This window comes from Mangifera indica, unplaced genomic scaffold, assembly GCF_011075055.1.
Source record: "Mangifera indica cultivar Alphonso unplaced genomic scaffold, CATAS_Mindica_2.1 Un_0037, whole genome shotgun sequence".
Lineage (NCBI taxonomy): Eukaryota > Viridiplantae > Streptophyta > Magnoliopsida > Sapindales > Anacardiaceae > Mangifera > Mangifera indica.
Window position 1 is genome coordinate 212504 of NW_025401129.1, and position 14339 is coordinate 226842.

Sequence of the window (14339 nt, forward strand, 5' to 3'; positions counted from 1 at the left end):
TTGAACTTCCATTCCTTTCTCCCTTCCAAAAGTTTTTAACTTTTTTAGTTGATTAAGAAATTCACTCATCATCCTTCACCAAGTGGAACTGGCCCATCTTTCTTAACTCTTTTTATTTTTTGTCGTGCTTGACTTTGACAAATTGGCAAGGATTTTCAAACCAAAGTAACCGACATATCACCCACTTTCCTCTAGCTAATACTATATAAATACTCGTGCTCATTTCCCATTCTTTTATAATATTTTTCTATATCTAACCTTCAATTCCAGCACATGCCATTGGCAGCTCCTTGCTAGTATATTTATCTTATCTTCAACCCGTACCCCTCTCTCTCTATCTCCACTTCCTCCTTGTTTCCTCCCTGCAACTCTATCTATCTTTTAGCTCTATTTATCTTATTTTCGCAAGGGGAATCTTAACAAGTGTTTTAATTTGAGAAAGAGAAAGGTTATGGAGTCTTTTTCATGGGTTAATACCTCGTTGGATCTTAATTCTAAGCCTCTGAAATTATTCAACGATGAGCTTCACTTACAGCCGCCGCCCTCGCCAAAGAAGAAAGAGTTGCCAAGCAATGTTTCTGGGCTTGGAACAAGGGTTTCTGTGAAAGAAGAGGTAAGTTCAATATGTATAAATCTCTTAAAATGGAGAGTTTTGGTGTTGATTATAAAGCTAATCTTGTTGTGTTTTAATTTGCAGAGTCTAGCTTTAGTGGAGGAATTGAACCGATTGAGTGAAGAAAACAAGAAGTTGACTGAAATGTTAACAGTGATGTGTGAGAACTACAATGCTTTGCGGAGCCAATTGGTGGATTATATGAGCAAAAATCCTGAGAAAGAGATTAGTTCTTCAAAGAAAAGAAAATCGGAAAGCAGTAACAACAACAACAACAACAACAACAATAATGGAAACATTGGAAACTCTGAAAGCAGCTCAACTGAAGAAGAATCCTGCAAGAAACCAAGAGAAGAAACCATCAAGCCAAAGATTTCTAGAGTCCATTACAGGACTGAGGCCTCCGATACTGGACTTGTAAGCCCAAAAACCATTCATAGTTTGCATAAAATATTGATCAATTATCGCAAAATTAGATTCAAATGTTGGTTCATGTGATTGATCATCGAAGTTTGAATGTGTTACAGGTAGTGAAAGATGGATATCAATGGAGAAAATATGGCCAAAAAGTCACAAGAGATAACCCCTCTCCCAGAGCTTACTTCAAATGCTCTTTTGCTCCAAGCTGCCCTGTCAAAAAGAAGGTCCTTATCTAGCTGAAATCTTAAGCCTGTTTCATTATTATAACTATAAAACAATCTGTACCCAAATGTATATGTAATTAACTGATTTTGAATTAAGAAAAAAAAGTAATATTCAGTCACATAATAATATACCTATTTGTGTGTGGGCTGCGTAGTTTGATTATTGAATGATATTTGGTAAATTTGTTCAGGTTCAGAGAAGTGTTGAGGATCAATCTGTATTGGTTGCAACTTATGAAGGTGAGCACAACCATCCGTACCCTTCACTAATAGACTCAACATCAGGGCCGAGCCGGGGCGGAACCATGGTGGGCTCAGTGCCCAAGTCGGCGCCCCATGGCTCCCCCATCTCGTTCGATCTGGCAAAATCAAAGTCAAGCGGTAATGACAGAGTGGTGAAGCCGAGAATTGAAGCACCGGAAATGAAGAAGTTTTTGGTGGAGCAGATGGCGTCTACGTTGACAAAAGATCCGAATTTCACAACGGCTCTGGCTGCTGCAATTTCAGGAAGAATGTTTCAGCATAATTCAGCGGACAAGTGGTGAAGTTAATTACAATTAAGTCAGAGTAGAAGAAGAGTTGAAGTTTATGCATTTCAGAGTTAATTGTTAGAATGTTGACGCAGAAAATACTGAGCAATTTGTAAATAGAAACATTGCAGAGAAAAACGAAAAGTCCAATAGTAATTTTTGATGTTCAATTGAGAGGTGAATATAGATTTGAATATAAATAATATTCAACTGTCCCTCTACATGAGTAGACAAGTTAGCCCAAACTGAAACATGTAGTTGGGCTTAAAAATATTAGATTTTACTAAAACTTCCATATCATTTATAAAAGGCTATAAGATTTATCTTCACTCAAGGTTTAGCGAATTCTGGCAATATCATTTATAAAATTTTAAAAATTTATTATTAAAATTAAGGATAAAAATATTATTTAGTTAAAAATATTTAAAAAATTAAAATTTTATTATATTTTTTAATTTAAAAATCTAATAATTTATTTTAATTTAAAATTTAAAAAGTAATCATTTTTTAAAAGTTTTTTTTTCTCTTCTTTGATGTTCATCTCCTTTTTAGTTGTTAATTGACTTTCCAAAATCATCTACTTCTCCCATTAATAGTCTCTTTCTCACCATATCTGTTCCCTTTCTCTCGTCAAGTTTTTATCGGAGATAAAAATAAAATTGTCTTTTAATCTTTTTAAAATCAACCAATTGATTATTATTATTATTATTATTTTTATAGAAGAAAATAGATATGAGAAAAGATATAATCGAATGGTTTGAGAAGACTTGAGGAAGGAGAGAGGAAAAGAATGCACTAATAAATTAATGCACATTCAAAGTTTAATAAAATTATAGACTCAAATAATTTCTCTCACAAGACATCACCCAAAACCTTAAATTAAAAAAAAAAAAACAAATACAGCTTTATTTATTTATTTGTTTTATAATATTGTATTTAAATTATAAAAAAAATATAATTCTATAAAATATTATTCTCCACTCTTTTGACATTAATATGAGAAATTATATTTAATAGCACTACTGAAAGTCATAAATTAAAATTAGTACATTTTACATTTTTTCTAGTCCCTTGGCACTATCTATATTCACTCTTTCACACAAATAAAAAAACCCATTGAATCTAAACAAGCCCCTACATAATCCATTTTCATTCATTATCTCTACATTGACATGTTTTCTCATCTAAGTTGGGTATTATTCTTCTACTCATCATTTATTTGTTTTGTCAAGATATTTGTCTAGTTGGTTGTTTAGACTAGGTAGTTTGAGGATGCTTGGTTTGCGTACATAGTTTTTAGAATTTAGTCAAATTTGTTTATTGACTTTAGATTAGATTCAAACATAAGATTCAAACTATATTTTTTCGATATCTTGTCGGAAACACATTGTCAATAAGGTTTAGGTTTTAGGTGGAATCTCATGTGATTTGTAAAAAAAAGAGTCAAGAATTAATGAAATAAGAAAGTTTGTTAAAAGAGATTATACTAAGTATGTGGATGGTAGACGTAAAATGAGGGGCCACATATTGTTGAATATGTAGATCTGACAATTATATTAATAAGATAAATATATTTTATCCACGTGTATTTTTTAAACACCTTTGAATTTTTGATATTAACAAGACCATTGAGAAAAATGATCATAATATATATTTTAATATAAATGTGTTTTGGATATAATGGGCAATTCAAGTTGAAACTTCACACAACCAAGCCTTCTAGCTAATCATGCATATTAACTAATATAAGCTTATGTTTTTTTTGCCAGGATTTGAATATTTTATATTATCCTCGAATAATAACTTAAGTTTTTATTAGTTTAATATGCATGATTAGAAGATTTAGATATAAAAAATTTCAATTTGAACCATCCATTGTACCCAAAGAAAATTTATCTTGATAATCTATGTTATTAACCCTCTTCTAAATGGTTTTTGTTACTAATGAAGTCTAAAAGTGTTTACATTAGACTTTATATACAACCCCTTCTTTGTTAGTCATTCCCATATCACTAGTTGATATTACCTTTTTATGACATTATGTACAATCTTGAATTCTCTACTTTCCTCAAATCATGTATCACATTAGACATTCTCTACACAACCTAGAAAGAGAAATAAGCTAGGAAAAGTAAACCCTAAACTCAAATAAACAGCAAATCCATGTTGGCTTTAATTAGGTGTTTAGGCAAGATTCATTTCACATTTAAGCAAACTAGTCAGTGTATCTAATATAAACCCTAAATAAAGTTTGCTTTCTTGTAGAATCCATGTTTTGGTAGGAAACAATAGGCGTCATTTAGGGTTTACACTGTCCATACTTGCATCCATTCCAATTTGGATCACCCAATAAACACATCCATGTCAAAGAGATTCATCCAACAGACATAGCCAAAACAATAAGCCTAAATGAAACTTGCAGGTTCTTGCAGAAACCATGAGTTTTAATATCATTTTTAAAATCAACCAATTGATTTTTATAATAAACTTATTCTTATGAAGAAGACAGGTTTCACAGAAAATTGAAATATATAGTTGGAAAGAGCAATGTTATGTGCACTTTTGAGTATATAATTAAATACACAGATGATATGTCATTATGTGATTGAGTGTTATTTTATTCTTAATTTAAAATCACCCAATTATATAATGACACATCATTTATATATTTAATTATACACTAAAAAATGTGTATACATAGTTTTAGTCAGTTAGAAAATCAATCTTTTAATTTGAAGCACAAATATATATCAATGTATTAATAATGTGACTCCAAATGTGTTTATATTTTAGGGAGTGATTCCAAGAATATGTATTTTTAATAGGCAACTTCTTCTCATTTATGTTTCTCATTTTCTTTTAAACCTCTTGCAAGCAAACAATATTTATGTGTTTTGAGAACAGTTGAGGAAAGGAAATGAGAAGGGATAAAAAGAAAGTGCATGAGAATGAGAATAGAAGGGCCCACTTATCCAACCTCCTTCCACACACACATAATCATGATACCATGATAACATCCACAAATCCAGCACAAATTCAACTAAAGTATGCTTCAAGAACAAGCTCAAACTCAATACCAATGGCATCACCAACTTCATTACTACCTAAAACTACTACTTTTCCATTTCTCTCATCCCCATTTTCACTTCCATCAGCTCATTTCACCAAACCTTTATTCTTTACTCAGCCAGGCCACCTTTCCAAAAGATCACCATCTTCTCTCCCTATTCATATCACTCAAGCAAACAAGAAAAACCCTTGGTTTGACCTTTTTGATGATGGAGAGGACCCTGACATGGAGTATGGCTCATTGTTTGCAGATGGCAAGCAAGAGGAAGATCCTAGACTACCTGATAATCCTGACAACCCTTATGGCTTCTTGAAGTTCCCAATGGGATACACTGTTGAACTTGCTTCTTTGCCTCTCAAAATCAGAGGCGATGTTAGAAGATGTTGCTGTGTTGTCTCTGGTGGTGTCTATGAAAACTTGCTATTCTTTCCTGTTATTCAATTGCTCAAGGACAGGTAAATAAAAATTGCTTCCTCTATAGTGGGACCTAGAGAGCATCCTCCCTTAATTTCAACTCATAATTTCATCACACAAATATAACAGCTGCCGGGGTGTCACATTATTTATATAACTATCTTAATGTCAATTAATTACTGTGTGTTTGGTTAATTTTACAAGGTATCCTGGAGTTCAGGTGGATGTGATAACAACAGCCAGAGGGAAACAAACTTATGAGATGAACAAGAATGTGAGGTGGGCTGATGTTTATGATCCTGATGATGATTGGCCTGAACCAGATGAGTACACTAACATGATCGGAGCAATTAAGGTGTGCATAATTGTATTGTAAAGGGAATCAAATATCATTTTATTACAATGAGATCTCAAACTAGCAACTAGAATCTCTTCACAATGCGCATATTACAACTTACAGAGGCGATCAATTTTGGGTTGAATTGTTATGCACATTTGCAGAATAGGTACTACGACATGATCTTATCGACAAAATTGGCGGGGCTTGGCCATGCAGCTTTCTTGTTTATGTCGACCGCTCGGGATAGAGTTAGCTATATATACCCAAATGTAAATGCAGCTGGAGCAGGCTTGCTTCTGTCCCAAACATTTACTGCTGAGAGCATGAATCTTTCAGAAGGGGGCTACAACATGTGAGTTCTGCAATACAATTGACAAAAGAAAGCATTGCATGACTTTGATATTCTATTAAAAGATTTTAGTTTCTGAATTCGGTGGCTTGATTTAGGTACCAGCAGATGGTTGATTGGTTAGGGAGACCATTCCGCAGCGTGCCAAGGACACCGGTGCCCCCACTGAGAGTTTTGCTTTCAAGGAGACTGAAGGAGGCTGTAGCAGGGAAGTATAAGAATGCAGGTGTGGAGAAAGGAAAATATGTTGTGATTCATGGGATAGAATCAGATTCAAAGGCCTCAATGCAGTCTAGAGGAGATACTGATAGCTTGCTCCAACTACAAAAATGGGCTGAAATAGCTGAGGGAACAAGGTACACAATTGATTTTCTTTTCCCCGAAGGAACTATTCCAATCAATGAAAGGGAATTTGAAATTCTGATGTAACATGAAACAGGAGAGTTACACCACTTTTTGTGATTCCACATGAGAAAGAAAGGGAAAATGTAGAGGAAATTGTTGATGAGGATACGAATATTGTGTTCATCACCACCCCTGGACAGGTGTGTTTGTGATCTTGGACTCTTTTTGATGTGTGACAATAATCTTTTCAAAGTGAAAGGAAAACAGAAAAAATCCAAATGTGAACAAAATGATGCCATAGAATTCTAATGTTAACACACTCATTTTCCTCAGCTGGCTGCTCTCATCAATGATTCAGCTGGTGTGATAGCTACAAATACAGCAGCTCTTCAACTCGCGAATGCACGTGGAAAGCCAAGGTTGGTTCCCAGTTCTTCTGTGTTTTCTTTATACTATTTGATAAATTAGACTTGATTGATTTCGAATTCGGTAGCATGTCCCTGTGATTTTTTCAGAATTGCCAGAAATCATCAGAAGCCTTGATAGAACTTATTCTGGCTATGATATGTAACGAAGATTGTTTGTTCTGGATCAAACAAGAATGTACTTATTTTCACTAAATTTATCCAACTTGTGGTGTGGACAAAACCCCTTACAATGCTTATTAATTCTCTGCCCTTTTAACAGAGCAGTAGCTACCTATTTATAATAGCAATTGAAACTAACAATGCTAATTATTCTCAACAAATTGAACCAAGTCTACCATATCCTAGAATTCCTAAAATGAAGCAATCTTAACAGCAGCATCAATATCTCTTGTAACGGCTAATAGTCAAGTCAATCCCTTATCTTCAGAGCTTCAACTGTGGCTTTAATCTTGGTACTTGGGATTTGATCTCCTCCTCCTTGTAGGTCTAACATCTGCCGCCCCTGGAAGATCAATCATGTCCTCATGATTAAAGTCTGGAAATTGCTGTTCGAACACATCCACTGGCTCCCACGTTGCTTCCTCGGCAGGAAGATGTTGCCACTCAACAAGAATTTCAGGCTGTATTCGTTTGCCCACTTTGACCCACCGATTCATTTTAATTGCTTTGGGACTGACCTGTAAACTTCCATCATCCAAGGCTGGTGGTACTGCACTAATTGGAATTAAATTATCACCAATCCTTTTTTTAAGACAAGATATGTGAAAAATCGGATGGATTCGAGAACCTTCAGGAAGCGCTAGCTCATAAGCCACAGCACCGATTTTTTTGATAATGGGATAAGGGCCAAAAAATTTACTTGCTAATTTTTGATTTGCCCTTCTGAAGACAGAATTCTGGCGAAAGTGCTGGAGTTTTAAATACACTTGATCACCGACCTCAAACTGTTCATCTCGTCGATGTCGGTCTGCCATCTGTTTCATCCTATTTTGTGCCTTTTCCAGGTTTTGTTTGAGCAATTTTAATAACGCATCTCGATTTGTCAGTTCTTGATCAACTTCATTTACCGTAGCACTGCCTGGTAGATGTCGAACCATACTTGGGGGTGGCCGGCCATAGAGAGCTTGAAAAGGAGTGATGCCGATTGCACTGTTGAATGTTGTATTGTACCAAAATTCTGCCCATGGTAATTGGCTACTCCACTGCTTCGGGTTTTGACTTGTCATACAACGGAGGTATTGTTGAAGGCTTCGGTTAACTACTTCAGTTTGTCCATCGGTTTCTGGATGGTAAGCTGACGACATCTTTAATTGTGTGCCTTGTAATTTAAAGAACTCTTGCCAAAATTTGCTTGTAAACACAACATCCCGATCACTCACAATACTTCGTGGGATTCCATGTAATCGAGCCACCCTATCCACGAACACTTCAGCTATACTTTTGGCAGTAAACGGATGGCTTATGGCGATAAAATGAGCGTACTTTGTTAACCTATCCACCACAACGAATATCACACTTTTACCATGAGAATTCGGAAGTCCGTCAATAAAATCCATTGAGATGTCTTCCCATACTTGAGATGGTATCGGCAGAGGTTGCAACAGTCCCGCAGGTGTTTTGGATTCTACCTTGTTACGTTGGCAGACATCGCAAGACGCTACAAAATTTTTGACATCTTTTCGCATGCCGAACCAGAAAAAGCTTTGCATTAATCTTTTCAAAGTGCGTAGAACTCCTGAATGTCCACTAGTTTTGTTCGCATGAAATTCTTGTAGCAGACATGCTTTCAATTTTGAATCTGGAGGCACTACAACTCTTCCTTTAAAACGTAACAAGCCATCTATCCAATCAAAATTAGGGTCCTTTTCAGCTGCACCTTCTTGTTTTGACAAGATTTGCTGGACCCACGAATTATTCACACATTCACTTTTTAATTCATCCCAAATCTTAAATTCAGGTGTAGAAATTCCCCACAACATTGCTGCTTCCTCCTCCCTAGACAAGGAATCTGCCGCACTATTCTCTCTGCAAGGCCGATATTTTATTTCGTACTCATATCCCAGGAGTTTGGTAACCCATTTCTGTTGTTCTGGCGTGATCACCCTCTGGTTTAGGAAATATCGCAAGCTCTGTTGATCTGTCAGAATTTGGAATTTTCTTCCTAATAAATATGGTCTCCAATTCTTTACCGCCTCTATTATTGCCAACATTTCCTTCGAATAAATGGGCCAAGCCTTTTTCTGAGGTCCTAAGGCTCGGCTTAAGTAAGCTACAGGACGCCCTTTTTGAGACAACACTGCTCCTATACCAGCATCAGATGCATCAGCTTCTATGACAAAGGTTTCCTGAAAATTGGGAATTGCCAGCACAGGTGTGGTTGTCATGGCTTCTTTCAAAGTCTGAAACGCGGATTCTGCCTCTTCGTTCCAATTAAATTGGCCCTTTTTTAATAATTGGGTGAGTGGTGCGGCAATGGTCCCATAGTTTCGAACAAATTTCCTGTAATATCCTGTTAAGCCCAGAAATCCTCGAAGTTCAGTTACATTTTTCGGTTTCGGCCACCTCTTCATGGCTGTGATTTTGCTGTCATCAACTTGTACTCCTTCTCTTGAAATAAAATGCCCCAAGTATTCAATTTTAGTTTGACCGAAAGCACATTTAGACAACTTTAAAAAAAATTGTTCCTTGCTCAAAATTTCCAATACTGTGCGCAAATGACTTAAGTGATCCTCCCATGATTGACTATAGATTAGGATGTCATCAAAGAAAACCAATACGAACTTGCGTAATATGGCTTTAAAAATTGAATTCATCGTGGCTTGGAATGTTGAAGGGGCATTGCACAAACCGAATGGCATGACTAGATATTCATAATGGCCATTGTGGGTCCTGAATGCTGTTTTATGCACATCCTCGGGGTGAACTCGAATCTGATGATATCCAGCTCTAAGGTCCAATTTAGTGAAATAGTAAGCTCCATATAATTCATCGATCATGTCATCCACTGTTGGAATCGGAAATCGATCTTTGATGGTCGCCTCGTTTAGTGCTCTGTAATCGGTACAAAACCTCCAAGTGCCGTCCTTCTTTTTAACCAGTAAAACCGGAGATGAAAAAGGACTTTGGCTAGGCCTAATAATTCCATTTTGCAGCATTTCTGTCACTTGTCGTTCAATTTCATTTTTTTGAAAATATGCGTAACGGTAAGGTCTCACATTTATAGCCGAAACTCCTTCTTTCAATGGAATTCTGTGGTCGATGTCCCTGGCTGGTGGTAATGATTTGGGCTCCTCAAAAATCTTGTAATAATTGGATAATATCTGGTTTATATCTGGAGAGTTATCTGGAGAGGTCTGAATATCATTTCCTGCGTTTCCTAAGATTACTGTAAAAAGAGTCCCACCATTATTCAACTCCTTTTCAAGAGTTTGGATAGAAATTGCTGTTGAGGTTGGATCCTGTATCCCATGCAGTGTCTTCATCTTCCCTTCTGTATAAAACTGCATTACTAATTTATCCCAATCGCATAGAACCGGACCCAGTTCCTTAAGCCATTGTACGCCTAACACAATATCCATCCCTTGCAGAGGAATTGCGAATAAAGTTACCGTAATGATGTTTCCTTGTATTTGTAACTTCACCTGGTCCAGCTTTTCTTGGCATGCTAAGTGCCCCCCATCAGCTATCTTCACCTTAAATTCATCTGTAGGAGTGACTGGTAAATGTAGTAGTTGAACCAACCTATCGCTTACGAAATTGTGACTAGAGCCACTGTCAACCAACACCGTAACAGGCTGGTTTCCGATTAAGGCTTGTAATTTCAGAGTTCGTGGGCCTTTCCATCCTGAGAACGCATGAAGAGTAATTTCGGCTAGGTCACCATTTTCTTCTGATTCCCATTCCATCGCAGTTTTTTCGGTTTCTTCGTTTCCGAAGTCACCTCCTTCAATCATGAATAATGGCGGTACACTGCATCTATGTCCTGGTGTGAACTTTTCATTGCAATTGAAACATTGACCCTTCTCTCTTCGCCTTTGCATCTCGTCCCAAGACAATCTTTTAAAACTGGTTCCGTTCCCATTTCGGGGAGTGACCGTGGTGGATAAAAAGTTGGGATTGGTAGTGGTCTGGTTATTTGATCTTTGAGTTGTGCTTTTCCCCAGATCGAATCTCCCTTGCCTGCGTTTTCTGGTGATTTGCTCATCTTTCATTCTAGCGATACCGATTGCATCTCGAAGTGATTGCGGTCTGGCCATCCGAACTTCGTCTGCAATTTCGTCTTTCAATCCGCCCAAAAAAGTTCCAATTAACGCTGTTTGTGGCCATCCCATGACCCTGTTTGCTAACTTCTCGAATTCACATTGATAGTCTCGTAAACTTCCAGTTTGCTTGACGCGGGATAAAGCTTCATCAAAGCACTCGTATCCAGTTGGACCAAATCGAGCTAGAACCTCTCTTTTAAAGATTCTCCAAGTAATGTTCACCCCTTCGTCACGTTGGACTCGCTTAAGCCATTGCCACCATTGGTTAGCTTCCCCCTGTAGATGAAAGGCTGCAAGCTGAACCTTCCGAGTTTCATTGGTTTCCTGAAATTCAAAGTACTGCTCCACACGGTTAAGCCACTCAGTTGGGTTGTCACCTGCAAACTTAGGGAATTCCAGCTTAATGAAGCGGTTTGATGGCTGAAATCCTTCTTCTGGCTCATTTCTCCATGATGAGGAACCAGGTTCAGCTGGTCCTGGTATGGCCTTCTCTCCAGAAATTCGAAGGCTTGAGATTGACTCTAACACTTCTTGCAGCTTTCCTTCCATTCCCGTGAGTCGAACTCGTGTTTCCCCATTCTCTGAAGTGGCGTTTCTGAACAGGTCACGTATTTCTTGCAATTCGGTCTCAAGACGGTCAATTCGATCTCTGTTTGTAGCCATGATCAACCTGCTCTGATACCAAGTTGATAGAACTTATTCTGGCTATGATATGTAACGAAGATTGTTTGTTCTGAATCAAACAAGAATGTACTTATTTTCACTAAATTTATCCAACTTGTGGTGTGGACAAAACCCCTTACAATGCTTATTAATTCTCTGCCCTTTTAACAGAGCAGTAGCTACCTATTTATAATAGCAATTGAAACTAACAATGCTAATTATTCTCAACAAATTGAACCAAGTCTACCATATCCTAGAATTCCTAAAATGAAGCAATCTTAACAGCAGCATCAATATCTCTTGTAACGGCTAATAGTCAAGTCAATCCCTTATCTTCAGAGCTTCAACTGTGGCTTTAATCTTGGTACTTGGGATTTGATCTCCTCCTCCTTGTAGGTCTAACAAGCCTCCCTCAATGTTTCATAAATTTATCATAAGCTTCTCTATAGAAAGAGTCTTTGTCCATCTTCCACATTTGATTATGAATAAATTTACCCTTTGTCTTTGTCCATCTTCCACATTTGATTATGAATAAATTTACCCTTTGATGAAGCCATGCATTTACCCTAAAGAGAGAATTATAACTCATCTCTTTGTTGCCATTCTTTTACAGCATTGCATTGTTTAGTTCTGAGCTGAAGGGAAGACTATTTATTCCCAATGCAGAAGAGAAGAAGTGCACTATTGTTCCATCTAAGACAGGAATATTAGCAGACATTGAAGTTCAGGATGTGATAAATGCAATGGAAATTTTTAATGAATCTCTAGCTCTAACCTGAACAGAGAAAATTGTTATTTTTTCACTTCATATCATTTTGTTTTCTTTCTGCTTACTTTCAATTGTATATTGAAATTAAGAAAGTATGATAGTGAACCAGCACAAAAGCTTTCACCTATAGAAGTTACATTGAAAGATGAAAAATAAGCTTATTTGCAGAATGTTAGTAAGCATATAAAACAAGCATACACCATGCTTGAATAGCATCACAGAGGGGAAAAAATGGGAGTCTAGCAGTTAATCATTCTTCTAAATGGTGAATCTAATTAAAAAAAGCATCATATGGAGAAAAAATGATTCTAAAGTTAACATGAATAAAGAATGAGTCAATGTAATTACAAATTGCCTACTCACACAGAAAATTGTCAACAAAAGCAAACAATCAAAGATCAAAAAGTACCCTACTTAAAGCAAAAGCGCCTGAAGAGAATTTTGGGCAAATTATTTGCACATGTGATTCTTTCATATGACTAGTCAGTCTATTACAACTCTTTAATTATGAGAGAGGCTTCGCACGAGTGGCTGGGTCTTCCTTCGTTTCCAAATGTATCATGAACAAATATCCCAGACAGACATGCAAGAAGACTTGAAATGCTCCCTACATATTGAGGATCTTTTATGTACCCAAAAGGGAACTCTGTTACCCATGCAATTTTCTTTCTGAAATACACCATAGTAAGTGTTTGATTCACCGAGTAATTGATATACCCTTTATGACACTATTTTAGCACAAGAAGGAAATAGATTAGTTTAATAAAAACAGAGACACCAAAATGATCATAACAAAAAACACCTCAAGGGACAACGGATGTCTCCATCTCTTCTTAGACGTTAATGAAGAGACGTCTTTTCGGCTGTCAGAGATGGCAGTCGGTTCTCGGTCTCGTTTTTAAATAGTTCCCATAGCCGAAGAGAGGAGAAAGAAAACCTAAGGATTTTAGGGTAAAATAGTTATTTTTTAAAACTTAAAAACTTTGGATAGAGAAAAATTATAAAATTTTTAAATTTAAAGTGAAAAAAGTGATTTGGGTAGGGATTTGAGGGTTAACTTTTAAAATTTTTTTAATAAATAATAATTTTATCTTAATTTTAACTGAAATTTTTAATATAAACTGAATTATGAGTAAATAATTAGGTTTTCAAAATCTTAAAAATGTATATTTATTTTTGTATTAAAATTTGAATGGGAAATAATCTCTGGGCCTAACAAAAAACACCTCAAGGCACAAACAATTGTGCTTTGCTTCCTGACAGTAGTATCAGCAAAAATATCTGATCACATCACACGTATCAATAAACGCACCTATTGGAAAATATAAAAAAAATCATGCGTACACATATTAAAAAATATCAAAAAAGCCCTCATTGTATACATCATATATGCTCGACAAATTTAAAAAAAAAAAACTTAATTAATCTCATGATAACAAAATTACTCAAAGTCACCTATTTTTAAATTCGGTTTCAATACGTGTAGAGATAATTAATTAATTTCATATAAACCTCTGTAATTCTAATCATTGTAATTAATTTTTCCCATATTTAATACATGAATAATTCTAAAAATAAAAAGCAGTGATGCTTTGTACAATATTTGTTCTAGCCTATGATTTATATTCTCTACTCAAGGTAATTAATGTGCCCAAAAAAATTATCCAAATTAAATAAATATAAGCTTGTTTTGGCTTACCAGCCATCTCCTGGCATTGCTTTTTAATGATTCAAGAGAATTCTACAAATTAAATTAATTGATTAATCTGCCCTTTAGAGGATGCATTTTCGGCTTGTACGGCCCATGATCTCTTATCTATTATTTATTTATTTAATTGATATATATGTGGTATTATTAGCCACAAATTAAGACAAATTCCTGAAGAATTCGGACTCCTTTTCATATATATAT

At 35.9% G+C, this 14339-nt stretch overlaps 2 protein-coding genes across 2 annotated transcripts; both read left to right on the forward strand.

The window, feature by feature from the left end:
* Positions 1–238: 238 nt before the first annotated feature.
* Positions 239–2116, forward strand: LOC123206469 (probable WRKY transcription factor 40). Its single transcript, XM_044623689.1, has 4 exons — positions 239–613; positions 698–1030; positions 1141–1257; positions 1449–2116. The coding sequence occupies exons 1-4, from the start codon at positions 452–454 to the stop codon at positions 1800–1802; spliced, it is 966 nt and encodes a 321-aa protein (XP_044479624.1). The 5' UTR covers positions 239–451; the 3' UTR covers positions 1803–2116.
* Positions 2117–4789: 2673 nt separating this feature from the next.
* LOC123206466 (photosynthetic NDH subunit of subcomplex B 1, chloroplastic-like) lies at positions 4790–12559 on the forward strand. Its single transcript, XM_044623685.1, has 7 exons — positions 4790–5312; positions 5476–5626; positions 5773–5963; positions 6059–6316; positions 6400–6505; positions 6639–6724; positions 12272–12559. Exons 1-7 carry the CDS (start codon positions 4795–4797, stop codon positions 12435–12437), a joined length of 1476 nt encoding a protein of 491 aa, XP_044479620.1. The 5' UTR covers positions 4790–4794; the 3' UTR covers positions 12438–12559.
* The last annotated feature ends 1780 nt before the right edge of the window (positions 12560–14339 follow it).